The sequence below is a fragment of the Neopsephotus bourkii genome, unplaced genomic scaffold (assembly GCF_033783945.1).
Source record: "Neopsephotus bourkii isolate Nb327-2 ecotype Australia unplaced genomic scaffold, CSIRO-AGI_Nbou_v1 NB_234, whole genome shotgun sequence".
NCBI classification, from domain to species: Eukaryota; Metazoa; Chordata; class Aves; order Psittaciformes; family Psittacidae; genus Neopsephotus; species Neopsephotus bourkii.
Window position 1 is genome coordinate 3,245,055 of NW_026900744.1, and position 19,212 is coordinate 3,264,266.

The 19,212-nt window shown below is 40.8% G+C and overlaps 1 protein-coding gene across 2 annotated transcripts in view; it reads left to right on the forward strand.

Annotated features, from left to right (window-relative positions):
• Positions 1 to 19,212, forward strand: part of LOC133207734 (BEN domain-containing protein 5) — a 965,731-nt gene that overhangs the window by 757,306 nt on the left and 189,213 nt on the right. For both annotated transcript variants that reach the window (XM_061344850.1, XM_061344851.1), the window contains exon 8: positions 8,189 to 8,303. In XM_061344850.1, coding sequence (XP_061200834.1) covers positions 8,189 to 8,303 — 115 coding nt within the window. The remainder of the gene's footprint in view (positions 1 to 8,188; positions 8,304 to 19,212) is intronic.

Below are 19,212 nucleotides of genomic sequence, written 5' to 3' on the forward strand. Positions count from 1 at the left end.
TCAACATAAAAAGGACATGGAACTGTTGGAACAAGTCCAGAGGAGGCCTCGAGTATGATCACGGGACTGGAGCACCTCCCATATGAAGATCAGCTGAGAAAGTTGGGGCTTTTCAGCCTGGAGAAGAGAAGGCTGCATGGAGACCTTCCAGTATCTGAAGGGGGCCTATAGGAATGCTGGGGAGGGACTCTTTGTCAGGGACTATAGTGATAGGACAAGGGGTAATGGGTTCAAAATTAAACAGGGGAAGTTTAGATTGGATATAAGGAGGAAATTCTTTCCTGTGAGGGTGGTGAGGCACTGGAATGGGTTGCCCAGGGAGGTTGTGAATGCTCCATCCCTGGCAGTGTTCAAGGCCAGGTTGGACGAGGCCTTGGGTGATACAGTTTAGCGTGAGGTGTCCCTGCCCATGGCAGGGGGGGTGGAACTTGATGATCTTAAGGTCCTTTCCAACCCTAACTATTCTATGATTCTACTATATGCAGAATACATCTGAGAAACCTGATGGGGTGTAGGTGGGGTTGGGATGCCCTAATTCAGATAAGGGATTGACAGAGCCATCTTTCTCTCTTATGCTGACAGAGCCCCTTTTGAGAGGCTCTTGACTGCTCTTCCCACCTCTTGCTTCCTTTTCATGGATTTCTGTTTCAGCCACGCTGAATGACAGATTAATTATTTGTGGAACTAATGCTATCTGGGGGACAGATGGAGGGAGAGGACAGGTACAATTCCTTTAAATTTTCTTTAGATCAACTACTGTCTGTGCTTACCATGCGCATTAAAATTTGAGTTAAAATCCATAGTCCCTTGCTCTTCCATCTTAAGTATTTGTTGCTAGTCATTATCAATTCCTTTGCATGCAATCCCTGCAGCAGAAGCACAGTTTTCTCTGGAGCTGATATTAGCACTGTTTCACTGGGCTGGCAAAAGGCAGTGAGGTAGTGCGTTCCCTGGGAGACTGGCTGGTTTCATTTATTCCACTGCTGTGGAAACAGCCTTAGCTGTAATGGCCTAACATATCTTAAAATAGTGAAATTACTAACTCGAGTCAGTGAGCATATTTTCATTTTAAAAGAGTAACAAATTAAATAAACTCCCAGCATTTTGCATTTGAGACCTCAGTGTTTCATCTGCTGTAATCTAATTCACTCATTAATTTCCTGCACATTCATTTTATCCCATTATTTGAGATTTCCTTTGCTTTTAATCCTGTGTTTTTTTAGAAATATAGAGTTACAGCAGAGAATGGATGGGAGAATAAATGGTAAATAAAAGAACAAATATGCCATAATATAGCTTGATATGCTCCTAATCAATCTTCTTATCATACCTGCATCCTTAATGTTATGTGTGCAACTTTTCTATTGCCAGTTGGTTAAAACTCCTTTCAAAATGTGAGGTGGGGCCATGTGTGCAACCCACAAGGGACTTAACTGTTGGTTTTATTTTTTTATGATAGCAATGATAGTTACAGATAAAAACCCACTGAAACGACCACAGGAGACTAAAGACTTTTTGGGGATGGTTCTAACCAGCCACACTCAAGCAATGAGATCTTATTTAGCACTGAGATGTTTGTCCAGCTGAGGACAAAGCCTTGGTATTCCAGGAGAATCAATCAACTTCCTCTCTTTGTGTACTTTTGATGAGCTGTAACCAGGGATGTATCTGGTTGACCTGTTGCATCCTCCCCAGTGCTGTATCGCCTGTGCTGGTTGGTTCCTGCTTGTTTTGTCCTTGGTAATGGTGGTGTTTAGCAGTTGTCTCCTTTGAGAGCTTCCCGTCCATGGGGAATACTGGGACAAATTGTTATTTTCTCTGCATTTTCTAGGAACTTGATTGTTTTTCATCATGTGGTACCTTCAGTCCTGTGCAGTCCCCTTCTGGGTCTGTCCTAGGGGAAGGTTATGTGGAATTTGAGTTTAATGGAATTCGGTATAGAGGAGATAGGAGGAGCAGAGGTTGACCAGAAAGGTAGGATCTGATGAATACTCCCTGAGGATGGTACTGCATTTCTCTCTGAGTGCAAGCAATTCCATTGCACTTGTGCGTATTGTGGATGGCCAGAGAGGGAATTAATGAAAACTAGCCAGTGCTCTGAATCTTCCCACTCTCAATTGCAGTAACTACTGAGACAGAGGCGTATGCATGCAGATATGCATCAGACTTGGCAACTGGAAACTGTTGACTGATGTACTTCAGGCAACAAATTTTCCTTCATCTGATGCCATTAACTAGGTGCCTGTTTTAGTTTTGCAGTGCTCCTTCATTACCCATATTATTTTTATAATTTTGATGAAATAAACTTTGGTTTTGCCATGGATTCCAAAGGGGCATTTGGAAAGTTAAGGAGACCAATTAATAACACATTCCAAATCTATCAATTCACATCAGTATGGATGTCAGAATCAACGTGCACACCCTTTTGCACCCCTCCAGCCTAAATAAATGTGTTTCTATAGAGTATAAAAAAAAGAAAAGCCCAAACCAACAAACCACAGTTGGGTTTGGCAGTCTGTTTTTACACATGAAGAGGAGAAACAGCACTGTAAGAGAAGCAGAGTCAGCATCGGCAACGATCTTGTGCTTATGGATCACTCTACGTGATGATCTTCTGTAGGGATAATTTCAATGACAGCATGATGTTAGATCATGTCAATAACCCTGCTGTGAGTCAGCTCTGCTCGTTTATCACCATTCGCATGCCTTTTCTTCTTTTTTCCTTGCTGTGTGTTGAATATTGGGAACACTTCAGGTTAAGACATTATTGGATCATTTCTGCCTATTGGCCTGTGCTGGAGGCTGCCCTGGAAGCACAGATGCACAGTCTGTAGAGACCATGATGGCACAGCATTGCTGTGACCTGTGCTGGGTAAGGTTCAGCGTGTGTGACATCTTTCTCACCATGCTGGGATGGAGAGGAGCATCTATCTGTCTTTTTCATGTTTTGTTCTCTTGTTTTGGGAGGGAAGGGGGGCAGGAGGTGTTGTATTTTGTTTTGTTGTTGTTTTACTGCAGTCCTGTGAGAAAGGGCAAAGGTTGAACAGACAAGGGCCCCTTTGCCAAAAGAGAATTGCTTCACAAACCAATGGTCGCATGGCAGTGTCCTGCTGTTTACTGCTTGTGCTATACTTGTTCTGTGGAGATAAGGCCAAGCAGCTACAATATTCTATCACCTTATATTTTTTCACCATCATATTAATAAAATCTCTTCAAAAAACCCAACCCCACATTTTGGCTTTCCTGTTCTCCACAGATGTGCCTTTCACATTGGTTTCACTCTCCTGTAATAGAGCATTCCAATGGTTTTATATAAGCTAAGCATCCAGGACTCCTTTGTATTTATTTTCCAATGGATATATCCTATTGTTTTTAGAGCTTAATTCTTACCTTCTCTTTAAACTCTAGTTTATAGGGAGCTGACTAGAGGATACCAGCAGCTATTTAGTGTTAGGAAAATGGGTCTGAAAATATAAATGACTTCTTTCTTGGCATATATGAGACACAGTACAGGATATGTTTGCATTAGCTGTTGCCATATTGCATTAGGATCTGTGGAGATTAGATTTTCAGTAATAGAAGCAGGGAAAATGCATTATATAGTTATACAATTAAGTCTATTGCCAGACTGAGAGTAAAAGGATGGGGTAATGGTGAAACAGGGGACAAGACACACTTCTGTTTGCAAGGAGCAAATGTGGAGAGGTCATGTTAGAGGCAGCAGGAAGTTAGTGGTTGACAGGGGAAACATCCAGACAGAGCAGTGGAAATCATGTGAGCAGAGAAGGTTGCTTTAGCATGTTATGGGCAAGGAAACAATCAAGTTGCTTGAGAAGTGCCAGTAGCTAATTTGAGCCTGGATTAGGGCAAGTAAAGAGATTCCACAGGATGTGGTGTTGAGGTAGGTGAGTGGTGCTGAGCTGTAGAAGACAGCAGGAATTTGAGAAAGAGCATTTAGCCTTGAGAAAGAGTAATGACAGAGAAGTGACTTGGAGTAGAGGAGATTTGGTCCTGATTTAGCACAGTTTCCGTGAAGCTGCATTTACCAAGAAAGACTCAAAAAATGCTATTTGCGGGGGTGGGGGCAATGTGACTGTGTATCTAATGACACACAGTTGTCATTATTGTTCTCCCTTTTGCTTGTTTTCAACTCTTTACTTTCCCTTACAACTAAGAAAAGCCCCTTGAAGTTAATGCAAAGACATCGATTGATTTTCAGTGGACTATAGATAAGTTTCTTCTTATGTCACGGCTAAGTTGCTAATTTCTGAGCTGTTCTGGTTCCAGGCAGCATCTATAATTGCATGTTATTATTTGAAAAATAATTATTTTAATTACTTTCCAGAAAGCTTTATGTGAAAATATTCTGTATTGTTTTGCCTCTTTTAATTGGAGAACTTTTCCACACTGTAATGTGCCTGAGTAGGCCCATTCCATCTTCTCCATTTTATTTTAAAGTCAGTTGAAGAGCTAATACATAGTTACTGGGCTATATTCCTTGATCCCCAGCCACAGAAATTTGTTTTTAAATAGTGCTTGTCTTATTTTTCATAGCTGATGTGACTGATTCAGATTGGATTATTTCATTTGACCCAAACTGGGGCTGCAGTTCGAAGATCCAGCCAATCTGTGGGCAGCCCTTTTTTTCCTTTAATAGCAGACTAATTGGCAGACCAATTAATCTGCTCATCTGTGAAGAGAAAATTTATAGCAATAAGTAGTTCTATTTCCAGAAGTCATTCTCTAAAGTAACATTATAGTGGCCTTGTTTACTTCGTGCCCTGCAACACGATCCAGTGCTTCAACAGTAGCACAGGTCAATTAGTGGACAAATTAAGCAATTATTAGCCACTAACAAGGGTGACTGGCATCATTACCCTTCCTGTTTACCAGCAAACTGTTATTTTAATACAAAGATCAACAAATAAATTAGGGCATCTGTTGTATTGCCATGTAGCCTTGAACCAAATGATATTAAATGGGCTTTGGTTGCTGCCAAATTCTTAACCCCAGCCTAATGAGATACACTGATATGTCTCTTGCTGATTATAGAAGCTGTAAAATTTAGTTTGTATTGATTTATTAACAGGAGGACCAAGTTCTCTGCAATGGTATTTTTAAATAGTCTGATATCTGTCTTTTTACTTTAAGCGTTATTGATCCAGAGACTATTGGGTTCCTCTGAAAGAGAAAGCTATTTGCTAATTGTATTGATTATTTGGATGCTTACAATCATTTTATGGTGAGGTTTGTATATGTAGATGTGTGCTTTCACCTGATGCTTCTCTCGTGTTCCTTAAAACTGCCTTTAATTCCAGGTTAGATTTCTGTGAGTTGGTTATTTTTAGCTCTTGCTTTGTATTTTTATCATGTGGAGTAAGACTTCCTCAGATTCAATTAAGTGTCTCCTAAATAAAAAAAAAAACAGAGTTAATTTCTTTGGATTGGGTGAACTTGGCTGTTGTATCCCCTAGTAGACTGTGATACATTGCAAAATGTTGGGTCTCATTTGCCACTGAGCTGCTGGGTGCCCAAGGCCAGTCTTTCCCCTTAGTCTGGTGTGCCCAGTGCAATAGTGAATTGTGCCGAGCACAGGCTCACCCATTAGGTGTTTAAACACAGCTTTCCTTGTCATAGCCCTTTCTTGTTTATGGCAAAAATAATTCCCTGTGTGAAGCTGAAATCTGTAGCTTCTAGCTGCCGAGATGCCTCTGCCAAGCTCTGTGAGTGACGCTGCATCAATAACAGGAGCAAAATGAGCAGAACCTGGACAAGCCTCTTCCCTGGCATGATTACAGCCAGAGCAAAGCTCTGAGTGTTTGGACTCTAGAGTTACCTCCTGGATGAAAAGCAGTCACGTAATCCCTGAGGTATTTGTGGTCCAGCATGCAGAGCTGTCACAAGTACACACTTGGTACACTGCCAGGTCTCATGTACAAGTGTTCCACCAAGGTCTTTGGTGAAGTGCTGATCATGCACAGAATGCAATATTTGTGCTTCTTTTATTGTAGCTGTTTTGAAAGATCATACTTGACCTAGGATAAAGGATGTTCTGGACATACTGACTTCTGAATAGCTAACTCTTTCAAGTATTTCAGAAAACATGAACTGATGTGATGTTTTGACTCTAATCTTTTCCATCCCTAACTATTCTGTGATTCTGTACTGTCTCGAGCCATAGACTAAGTGTGGGATTGTATCCCTTTCAGTAATTTAGAGCCCTGTAGGTGTGCATACTGTGGATTATGTTTTAGACACTGTCAGAAAACAGTTAGAGCAGCAGGTTAACATAGCTGAGACTTTTGTGTTTGCATACAGTTAGGAAATGTGGTTATTCAGGATCCAACTGTGTCCCTGTAGTTTCTTCATGTTCTTGCTGCCGTATAATGAACAAAAGACACAACACTAGCCAAAAAGCAGATCAATGTTTGTTTTCCTTCACTGGGGGGAGGTAATTACAGAATCATTTCCTGAGCAATATAATTATGTGTATGCTAATTTGCCTCAGAAATTCAGGTTTAGTTTCTTCTCAATTGGAAGACCTGGTTACAGAAAGGGGCTTTTTCTTATTTAGGATTTGCCACTAAATAGAAATAAAAATTGCTGGTGTTTCAAGTCAAATATACCTTGATCATCTTAGACATTTCAGAAGCCTCATTTTTCCCATGTGCATCAGCAAATTAGAATTCATTCTAACAGTAGCATAGGTTCAGATTTGTTAGTATTTGAAACACAAAATGGGTCTTAGGAAATAAGCTAACTGAAGAAATTGTACAGCGTGTGAGATTTTGGTCCTATCTTTAGTGTATGTTTCAGCTAACTATAAACAGGTATGTTTAACCTGACATGTGTGGATGTTTTAATTTGTTTTTAAAGATTTTGGTTGGCTCACAAAAAATCAGGTCTGAAATTAGCTTTTTTGAAGTCAGCTAGTTAGCCCATGTCATCTCTTCTATGCCTCATAGTTACTTGTTATATCTATTCCCTAGGGCTTTGCCCTGTCCAGCATTTCTGATGACAGGATTCCACCCTTCCCCTGGAGAGACAATTCCACAGTCTAATAGAGCTCACCATTAGTGAAATTTTACTGATGATAGGCTTTAATTTTTCTCTGCTTAATTTTATCCTGTTACTAGAGCATAGTGATTGATTTATTCTGGGGAAATTCAGTAAATGGTTCCTGCTTCACAGGATGGACCTCACAATAAATAGCAAATTGTCATGACCTATCTGTGGGTGTCCTGAGATTACACAGGAACTCAATTTATCTCGACATTAATTCCCTGGAAGCTATTTCTGTCAGTACCAACTCAGTGGAGGAATCAGCAACAAATTTAACTGCCAGACCGCCTGCCTCCTGCCCCAGCACCAGCCTTGGAGCAAGGCAATGTTTAGTCGCTCCCTGAGCACAATGCCCAAAGGCAGGAGCTCCTGTGGGGTCTGGTGCTGTGACTGTGCCTGAAGGAAGGGCATTTAGAGCTTGGTTCCCTGTCACTTGCCCTGGTTCCGCATCAAAGGAGCTTTGCTGATGAGTTACTCCTGATTTTTATGGGTGTAAAGTGAAAAATCTGACCTTCTAAATTCCAGCCTGTCAATCCCAGTTTTCCTCTGCCTCTAACAGAGTTTATGTAACTCTCACAGTTCTAGTGAGGCGTTTTATATCTCTTTATACATGCAGATGATCTGAACTCTGTGTTCATATGTCAAGAATAAGTCTGGGCACATGCTCAAACAAATTCGAGGTGCCTCAGCTCAATGAATCGCCACTCATGAGCAGAACTGCAGCATGTGCCCCTGAATACATGCTGTGTATGTAAGGTGCCAAGTAAAACTTGTAGGTTGTACTTCATTTCACCACTTAAGAGGAGAAATGTTTTGTTGTGGCTCAGCTGATGAGCAATAACTTCTCCTGCTGTGGAAACTTGACTGTGTCTGATAATGTAGGTGTATTGTACTTGGTATGAGGATGAGCTAAGATATTTATCCTTAACGTTCTTATTTCTGGAATTTTAGAAAGTGGCAGGTGCTGTGTGATTGCATGTGGTTTGTTCTGTTGGAAGCAGGAACAGTGCTAGAAACCAAAATGAATGATTATTCTAATCTTTTATATGTGAAATTTCAGCTAGATATCTGGAAATGGTTGATGATATAACCCCTCTTCTTCAAACTCTTCTTTCATTTTTCTCAGGTATAATTGATTTCCTTGTGAGCCAGCATCCTATTGCGAAGGTACTAAGAGACCACCTGGTCTTCAAGATTGCACCCATGCTCAATCCTGATGGAGTATACCTAGGAAATTACAGGTATGGTATACAGAATGAATTTAGTGTTGCTGTATCTACCTTATACACCCTGCACTGTTTTGTCACTGAATCTTATATGGCTTGTTTCAATTAATTCCTCTTAAACTGGAGGTTCTAATGTGGCTGTATGCTTCCTGAAGTTCCTGTTGAGGAATAGAGCTCAAAGGCAAATTTGCTTGCTTTAGGAGGTAGAGAGCAACTCTCCAAGACAACAGGATATCTGCTCTGCAAACGTCCTCTAGCTGTGGGCGTTCAAGTCAGCTTAGAGTTAGACCTTAGCTGTGCTTTATAAATGCATTCATTATGCTGCTCATCAGCCTCTATGTAAATGTGTCAGTCAATCACAGTTCCCTTCAGCTACCCAGATCATCCATTGAAGTCACAGATTTCAGTCTATTATTGTACTGTAATAGATAGGGATACATGGAATGGAGTAATCATTCCACCCTATGCTAATTTTGCTTCATTTTAGTATTTGAATTACTACTTTACCACCTCCTCTGTTGAGAACGCATTCAGATAATCTTTTGTTTTCCCTAAAATTGGTTGCTGTTAATGCATTTATTTACAAAATAAATGTGCTGCTGGAGGTGATAATGAAAAGCAGTTGATTAGTTGATGATTTGTTTGTGGGGGCAATTACATGTACCACATAGCTCTCTGGAGAAGCCCCTGAGAAATGTAATACACTGTATGTGGTTTTACTTACAGCGTAAGACTAAATAACACAATAAACTCTATAGCCAGGCTACCTTGAGCTTTGATCTAATTAGGTATTGCATTGCTAAGCAGAATAAGACTAGGTTATTGTGTGGATGAGGAGACCAATGAAGGTAGGAGAAAGGAAGAAGATGGAAGTCACAGAAAATAGTGCTGCTGGCTGTTCTTTGTTTTGATATGTGCTTTTTAACCCCCCTGAAATTAAGTAGCTTTCATTTTCTCCCATAAATTCACTTGCCCTGTACATTTTTCTTCTGCACTTTTTTTAATATATTATAAGTTTTCTTTATTTATACTTTTTGAAAGGCATGCAGATTTACAGTCGTATGCATGGCTCATAACTTCAAAAACCTTTTGGGAACCCAGGTATTATGAAAGGGCATTAGAATTCATTTGGAATTGCTGAGGCTGATTGTATATTATTGTTTTAGCTTTTCATGATATGAAGAGTTTTCAACCCTCCTGAACTAAAGAGATTTTTAATGAGGTAGTTGGAAAAGCATTTGATTTTCTTGCAATTCTTCACTTTATTTACAAATGCCCTAATGTTACTAATAACTTAAAAATGAGAGTAGTAAGCAAAATGCTACCTATTATCTTGAGAAGAATATTAAAAAGCCTAGTAATGCGCCAGCATCGTAGTTAACTAGTGCTGAGTGAATAATTTACAGCAAACACTTTATTTCCAGCTCATACCAAATCCACAAGCACATCACAATGTATTTGCTTGTATTTACTGGATGAATTTAAAAAAAATCTCTAAGGATCAATTGCTAGTATTTGAAAATTTAACTCTGAGGCTCCTCTGTGATTGGGTAGATAATTCTGTTTCATCTCTTTCGGTCTTTGTTCAAATTAGCACATAAATAGGACTTTCAGAAGTCTTGCACAGACTATGGTGTAACACACATCTATTGGCTGGGGACAGTCCCTCTGCTTTTGCAAACAAGGTCTGTGGTGCCGTATGCAGCAAGAGCAGTTTCAGGCATTTGAACTTCTACTTCCTGTTATCTCCCTCTTTCTCAAAGCAGCAGCTGGTGACTATTTCTTTGGTTCATTGAAGGTTCACATTCAGAGCTATGCAAGCTAAGATAATGAAATGGGTAATTAAACCTCATGCTTGAGTTTGTAAATTGATCTCCTGCCAGTGTGAGAGAGATTTTTTTTTTACCCCACCAGTACACAGCTTTGTACAATTGACAAAGTACACTGTCGGATGCACTTCACTGTCCTCTGAAATCCCAGGCGCAGTGGGCAGCATTAAAAGCCTGAGTATGTCAGCAGTTCTCATAGAAGGGATGGGATACTCTAGTTCTCCTGTGATCAAAACAGAAACTAACCACTCATTTACCCAGGATGATGTAGTATCAGTTGGCTGTTGGGATTTTCTTCAGTGCCACTTTTGGGGATGCAAAGCTTTCATAGAGGGTGTGCATCCTGTGCTTTTCTTATCCTTGTTCCTTTGTTTTGAGTGCTCATGAACTGAGGTTTAGGAATTTGAGCCAAATCTGCAATAAGAATGCCAAGAATTGCTTATTATCTATAAAATGTTGCTCATTCTCAAGAGAATAGACCAAATGGGTTGTGACTCTAAAGGGACTTCCATGTGGTGAAATGCTCATAACCAGCAACAAGTGAGTTTAATATCACAGCCATAAAGCACAAGTGCTCGCGGCACAGACACATCTGTGAGGAAAGTTGTTGCATGTACATTCAGGCAGCTCTAAAATAAATGGCCATGCAAATCAGTGCTCAGCATATCAGAATGCATGGAAACAGGATGCTAAGCTTTACTGGTTTATTCAAGTATGTAGAAGAATATAAGTGTATTTGTGGACCCATACAGTTAAGAATGAAAAAGACAAGAGGCTTTATGGGACTTAAAGGAGTGGTTAAGCATCCCTTCTAATTTAGAATGCTTGTAAGGTCCATACACAATTTTTAAAAGTTTTTTTTTTTTTTAATAAATGGACCAAATTCAGAATTTGATTGTAATCTTAGAGCATTAATCTTTTAATAGAAAATGAACTAGTATGGTCTTCTCTCTTTATAGCACTCACTTACGTGCATAAACCAAGAGAGTTGGTGAAATTACCTCTGCTAGATTTTGTTTCCAGTGAAATTTCTGAGTGGCTGTTCAAAAATCAGAACATTAACATTGCTTTCACCTGTTTTTTTCTGGAAAGAGCTGAGAAATGACAAATCACAGGCAAACCATACTACAGTAGATCAGAGTTGGCTGGGTACAGGTGTTGGAAGGGTTAGATGCAGAGAAGTGGTGCTCTGGGTGTACAAATTTACCTGCAAGCTGAAGTACTGACTGGCTAACTGGGATTGCTTCTGTTTGCAATGCTCACTGTTGCTGGTTTGCTAGCATCAGACCCTTCTGTTCATATGTCTATTACACTGCACTATTTCTTCAGTGATAAAAAACCCACCTCTATAGTCCTTTTCTTGCCGCACGGGTACACCCAGCTCTTTCTAGCATATGGGATAATGATAGGTACATTTTCACCGTGGTGAACAGTGGAGGGTCTCTCCTAAAACAGGATGACAGGCTTTTATCCCTCGCTCAAAGTCTTTAAAGCTTGGTATTCCTGTGCTTCTAAGTCTAACTGGCTTTGCAGTTACGGTGTGTGGAAAATGCTATGCCACATGGGCCTGCTAATTAAATTGCCCAGGAAGATACCATTTGTTTACCTAGCTAAAATAGTTAGTCTTCAGCATAATTTGGCCTCTGTTGTGGTAACCTGTCCTCAGCTCCCACTGGAATTGAAAGACCCCTTTTGTTGGGGATGGTGCATGACTTGATCTTCAGATTTGTAATAGAACGTAGCAGAAAATGTATTTGTGAGTTTCTCCATACACTAATCTCATCCTTTCTAATGGATTAAACTGTGAAACAGCTTTAGGAAATACAGGAAAACTAGTGCTGGGAAGAGAGATTTCTTAACTTTTCTCTCTCTACTTGCAGTCCAGCATTATCATCCTCTGAACCTATCACCATCCCCATGGACGTGGGGTTAGCCTAAGAAGAAAAAAAGTGTTCTTGATTTAAAAGTCGTGCGTCCCCAGGCTTGGCCTGAACTTTCCTTTATCGAGAGCTTGTTCTTAAGCTGGCATTCTGCAGCTGAATGTTGAAATGTGTCCCTGCAGGCAAGATGACTGTACCACACCGTCTTAGATTAGTTCCAATTTGTCAGCCTCACCTTCAGGAGATGAAACCCTATACTGGCACTGAAAGGGATGTGTTTCTTAGACTGGGCAGCTCTTCACTGAGATATCCCAGAAATGCCATGACAAGGCAGTTCAAGTACCCAGACTCTTCTCTAAAGTCTGTGTTGCATGATTCAGTAAGGCTTCCCATTCAGTAGTGTTTCTGTGTTGCCTTCAGCTGGTTAACTGTGACAGTATCAGCCTTCAGTAAATTAAAGCCATGAATTAACTGAAATGTTCTGAACTGTCATCGCTACAATATCCTTCTAGCTTGACTGTAGGGATTGTAAGGATTTGTGTGAATGGGAAAAGAGGGCACATGCTGACTCTAATCTTTTCTTGTTTCACTGTCAGGTACAATGTTTTTGAAGTCAACACAATTTTTACTGCTTGCTTGTGTGAGGGGTTAACAAAGCAATTTGTTGGATGGAAAGGAAGCCGGTCTTACTCAGACTGGCAAGCCAAATTCACCATGTACAGTGTCAGAGTCAGTACTGCAATGAAAGCTGTGCTGGAGTGAAATGTTTTTGACAAACCAAGCATTTGCTTGCTCCAGAAACGTAGTTTTGTCAGGACTGAAAAGGTTTTTGGAAGTCACTTGAATTTGACAAATTGTTTTGGGTCAAAAAAGGGAGCCAAAAAGGGTTGAGAAACATTTAAAATAGAATCATAGAATAGTTAGGATTGGAAAGAAACTTAAGATCATCTAGTTCCAAACCCCCTGCCATGCACAGGGACACCTCACACTAAACCATGTCATCCAAGGCTCTGTCTAACCTAGCCTTGAACACTGTCAGGGATGGAGCACTCACAATTTCCTTGGACAACCCGTTCCAATGCCTCGCCACCCTTACAGTAAAGAACTTCTTCATTATATCCAATCTAAACTTCCACTGTTTAAGTTTGAACCCATTACCCCTTGTCCTGTTGCTACAGCCCCTAATGAAGAGTCCCTTCCCAGCATCCTTATAGGCCCCCTTCAGATACTGGAAGGCTGCTATGAGGTCTCCACACAGCCTTCTCTTCTCCAGGCTGAACAGCCCCAACTTTCTCAGCCTGTCTTCATATGGGAGGTGCTCCATATCAGCATTTTCTAAAGGACAATCTTCTCTTGTCTGTGAATGGCATGTTTTATCTTTAAAAATTGCCCTTTTTAAAGATTCCTTTTGAAAAGTCTGAAATACAAACAGAAGACTAGGCTTTGGACCAGGCAAAATATGTACCTATGCCTGCATACACACGTGTATATGTATGGTCACAGCGACCGGATATGTTACGTGGCTATTATTATCATCCCTTGTTCATTTGTGAAACATGGGTACTTATGTGCATAATGTCACTTGCACAATAGCTTTTTATGATTTTAACCTATTTTTATGGTGGGGAAGACTTGTTTTTTCTTAGCTTCATTTAATGCATGTGAAATTCATGTATTGCCTTGAATTGAAAAACAGAGTATCTGTCTCAGATGACAAGATGAAGCTCTCAATGGAGTTTATTTTTCCTAATTAAGTGTTTGTCATTGTGTATTCTATATAACAACATATAAGTAAACAATCATGGACCTTTTGAATAAATTTATTGGCTTTATTTATGTTACTGGGCATAAAAAATCTATAATTACCAGGTACAGCCGCAATCTAACTGGTATTTAATGACAATTACTTTTTGTTACCATAGAAATGAGTCCAAAGTAGTTACCTATAATTTCTCATTCCCAAACCTCACACATGCTGTATTGCAGTATTACCATAGTAATTGCCTATTAGTCATCATAAAATAAGCAGTTACCCAGAAGATATCAGGATAGTGTGAAATTTCTCATCTCCTTCAAAACTTGCAGCACATGGTGCTTCTCGTCTTCCTTTAGTAGGATTTTTGCCTGAATGACAAGAATGTCCATTGTATATTAACCCAAGGGGAAAAGGGATGTGACTGACACCAAATTGCATTCTAAAAATACACCAAGTCAAGAAAAGTATGTTCCATCCCTTAGATATAAAACTATTTCTTATTATTGAAAAACAGGGATTTTTCAGTCCCACAAAATGGGTGTTTGTTCCTTGCCATGAATTTCTGTTTATTAGTTGTGACCAAAGCAGAGGCTATGCATCTTAGGGGGTCTGTGAGAACAGCCGTGCTGTGTCAGTCCTCACCAGCCCAGTATGCACTAATGCAGCAGTAGACAGCGCCACTCTCCTAAGAGCAGGAGATGCTCATAAGATCCTTTTCCCCAAGTACCTTCCCAGCTTCCAGAGATTTTTGTTTCAGACATTTTTGAACTATTGAGATTTCTGCCTGCTCAGTAATGTGCAGTGGGTTTGTCTTCCCAGTACTTGTCCAGTTTGCTGTCAAATGGTGAGAATTAGCTCTGTCTCCTCTGGCCTGAGGCTGCTTAATCCCACATCTCCCACTCCAGCCTACTGTGAGCTTCATGGACTTCTCCTCAGTGGCCCCTCTTGCACCTTGTTTGTTGTCTTAATTTAGATTTCATGTTACTGAGGCCAGTGAATCTCTCTCTGTGCCTGCTTAGATCACATTTAGGATCAGCTGGGGGTTGGTGACTCATGCGGAGGCAATTGATGCTCCCTGTCATAGCTGGGACTACAGGGGAGGCAGGCTTTATGTGCCAAGTGTGTTACTGACCCCCTGATAGAATGGTGGCAGCGGAGCTCTTCTGCCTTTCCAGTTTCAAAATCAGAAATCCAGTGTAGCTTTCCAATGCTCTACTGCCTTTTGACAGCCTCTTAGATTAGAAACAGAGCTGTGGCCAGGACCAACCACCCTGATAATGTGGAAAAGCAACCAGAAAGAGACCTGCCATAGTAAGCAAATGGCCATTTCCTTGTATTGCCTTCTCCCATGTAGCTAGGGGAGAGGGTAAGGCACAGCAGAAACTTCCTCCTACCCCAGCTTGGCATTGAGGACAGGTCAGGAGTGTTCTGTGCTGCCTTGCTCCCATGTCCTGAGTGTGTTTGTGACTGGTTTGTGTCTCCCAGCTCATGCAGTGTGCCAGGTTCGAGACTTGGAAAGCAGGTTCAGGGTGGATCTGCAGCTGTGGCACAGGTTAGTGCTGGGCAGCAGCAATGCAAAAGACCAGGGAGGTGAGTGAGCAGCAGGGGTTTGCTCTGGCTCTCGTATCCATCTGGCTCATAGCATTGCCATTCCTTTCCTGCTTGGAAGTTTTCTTTCCTTTGTGGCCTTTATTGCCCAGAGAGTGCTGTGATTGTAAGACAGTTACAGTGCTTGCTGTTTTGCTCACCATTACTTAAAAAGAAATCTTCCTTGTAAAAAAGTTGTCATCCTTTATCTTAAAACAAATACTGGGTTTGCGAAAGGGTTCCTATCTACTGCCATTGAAAATGCTCTTTATATTGATGTGGTAACTGCTCATTTAAACCATATTGCAGCTCCTGAGTATTTTTCAGTTGCTATTGATGTGACAAATTCTCTAGCACAGAGGACTACACCAATCAATAGACTCAGTATATGTGCTTTAACAACAAAGCCACTTGCCTTGGGGTTCCAGCTGAATCTGAACCTTTTAGTAGCATTAAATAAAGCTATATTTATTTTGCTTTTGGTGCAAGGAGAAAAAAACCTAACTCAACCTAATTTAATACAACTTGTTGGAAGGATTTGAAGGCAGCATTATGGGGCCATTTTCACATGTGATGAATATGTAACTAGTGTCAGAGCTGCTATTTCGTTGTTGTAAGTGAACCCTTCTCTTTTAGTAAGATTGATCTGGGACTACTGAGTAGCCTTTTATTTTTAGACAAGCAGGCAAAGAAGTCATAACGAGAAATACTGAAATCATAGATTTTTATATCTGCCATTATTCCCTTGAGAATAAGACATGATATCCTTAAAGAGGCAGGGCTATTTACTTTCCATTTAAATAACACCATTTGTGATTATTACCTTTGAGCTGTTATGCAGAGAATAAGCACCCAACTCATGAATCCCAGCCAAATGAATCAAAGTTTTGTACCTAAGTGCCATTTATGTCTGAGTTGGTAAAGGAGCCTATTCTTGACCTGCACTGACTTTATTTTATTTCATGTTTTTGTATTCTAGAATGTATTTGTAATTAACAGGATTCTTAATGTCAGTTTGGCTGAAATCAGAGAATCCCAGACAGGTTTGAGTTGGAAGGCACCTTAAAGCTCATCCAGCTTTAACCCCTGTCACAGGTAGGGACACCTTCTACTAGAGCAGGTAGCTCCAAGCCCCATTCAACTTAGCCTTGAACACTGTTAGGGATGGGGCAGCCACAGCTTCTCTGGGCACCCTGTGCCAGCACCTCAGCACCCTCACAGGGAAGAACTTCTTCCTAATGTTTAATCTAAATCGCCTGTCAGTTTAAATGCATTCCCCTTGTTCTGTCCCTACAGGCCCTTGTAAAAAGGCCCTCTCCAGATTTCTTGTCAGTCCCTTTAGGCACTGGAAGCTGCTCTAAGGTCTCCCTGGAGCCTTCTCTTTTCCAGGCTGAACAAGCCCAACTCTCTCAGCCTGTCTCCATAGCAAAGGTGCTCCAGCCCTCTGAATATGTATTTCTTTCCTCCCCTCTGAATAGCTGATCTCTAGATCTGAATAATCCCATTTGGGTTTCTTAGCTTTACTTTCAGTTAAGTAACTAAACATACCCAGCTTTCTTCTCTTTTTTTTTTTTTTTCTTTCTTTTTTTAAATCTGGCTTGTATCTCTGGTGGTTTGAGTTTTTCTTCATAGCAGCAAAGCAACAAAGTGTCCAGTGGGGTTTTATTTTTCTTTGTGTGCTTTATTTAGGGTTTTGCTCTTTGGATTTGTTGGTTTGGTTTGGTTTTTTAAATGCTGAAAATGACTTGGTAAACTTCAGCCAATTTGCTGTAGATCTTTGTTTTGTTTTACCCATTTGCAATTTAGGAATAATAATGTCTCATGTATCTAAAGTTAGCTGTGGAGCTACATTTATTAGTGTGTGTAAAAAAAAAAACATGTTGCATTCATTGGTTTTCAGCCACTATGTAGGTACCAAGCCATATTGTTTAGAAAAATGATATCTTTAAATACACCCATGCAATCAAAGCAGTGCTTTATTGTTAGTTTTGCAAGTGGGAGAAGGGAGAAACGCTCCGAGTTGGTCTCTGTCTAATGACATGATGAGCTGAGCTCTACTTCTTCAACAGCAGCTGCCAGGCCACAGTCTCTGGCATTTATGAGCTGATATAGAAGACAGGAAGGGCTGCTCAGAAAAGGCTATTTGCCAGATCCAGGAAGTTATGGCTGTGACACAACCCAAGAAATATGCCATGTCTTCACTGCTGGTACAGTTTGTTGAGCTGTTTCCAGTAATAGGTAAATGGCCTTTGTTACTGGTGGTCTTCAGGCAGCTGCCTGCTTACGTGGCACATGTTGTTAGCTTCTGATGTGGGTTGCAAATGCACCAAAGTAATCCTCACACCCTAGCAGTTGCCGTAAGGATGCTGTGCCAAAGTGACTTGAAAGAGGGGAGGTGTCAGCTCAGTGCCAATGAGCAAGAGAGGTGTCTATGTTGCACTTATCCCAGGAGGAGATGGTCTATGGTATGGAAAGTGTCTGTGTAGCTGTCAGCAATGGGGACAATCCAGATTCCAATTCCCAAGGCTTTATCTTATCCCTTCACCCAAATGAAGTTAGTAATACTGTTGCTTTGCTGAAGGTCTACTTCAGAGAAGTGCTCAGATGCATTTCAATGCAGGCTGTGACTCAGGAGTGTGTGTTGATTCCATATGGACTTTCTTCTTATCTTGCCCTTGCTCTTTGTTTAATTTTCCCTCCTTAACACAATTAGTGGCCCAAACAAAAAGTGTGGTTACTTGCAGAAATAGAGAGCAGATGAAGCTTAGTGTGAACTGTCTTTGTCTGCATTATATTTGCCTTGCCAGCAACACTACTGGGTTGTTGACCCATCGGGGAGAAAAACCTCAGCACCTGAAGTATTGACAAGGTTGAGCTCAGCTCCAGCCTTGCTTGTGTTCTCCCATACTGGAATGTAAGAGCTTCATTCAGCTTGTAATTGAGGATATAGACAGGGATTCAAGCTGTCCCTGTACTGTCAGTTATTGAGTGGGACTGTTCCCTACCGAGACTGTGCAATTGTTCCCTATCTTTGAGACTTACTTTGGAAGAGATTTCTCTGTCCTGGCTCCTGTTTGACACAGAGTTACTGTAGGACTTGATAGTATAGTACCCTCCTGACTTCCTGGAGGAGAGAAATCTCTTGGGTGATGTTATTGCAGCCTTTCAATACTTAAAGGGAGCTTAGGAGAAAGGTGGGAACAGACTGTTTAATATGGTCTGTAGTGTTAGAACAAGGGAAAATGGTTTTAAACTAAAAGAAGGTAGATACACTAGATATAAGGAAGACGTTTTTCACAATGAGGGTTGTGAAATACTGGCACAGTTTGTCCAGACAGGTTGTGGAAGCCCCAGCTCTGGAAACATTCAATGTCAGGTTGGACAGGGCTTTAGCTGAGAATGTCCCTGCTCATAGCAGGGGAGAGGGACTAAAAGACCCTTTAAATGTCCTTTCCAATCCAAACCATTCCATGCTTCTATTTCTCGCAAAGACCATTCTATCTACTAGTCCAGGGGGCAGAGCCAGGCTACTTCTGTGTTTTCGCTTTACAGATTTACAGTGAGGTGTTTTGCCAGCAGGGTTTGTCTTGCAACAATTAAGTGAAAGATGGAACCTACAGTCAAGAGGACAAATATTTTCCTCAACTGTAGAATTACCAACTAGAGGTCAACAAGAGCACCTCTTGTCCCTTTTAGGTGAACAACCTAAAGAAGGAGAGAGAGGAAAGCTGTTTGCATGCTGTGAGTATAGGAAGCCTCAGCACGTGATTAGTGTGTATCCTGGTTTTGTACGGTTTCAACCCAATGAGCATATCAGAATCTTCTCCAATGTAACTAATGTTCCCTTCCCCACTCCCACTCCACCATTTCAG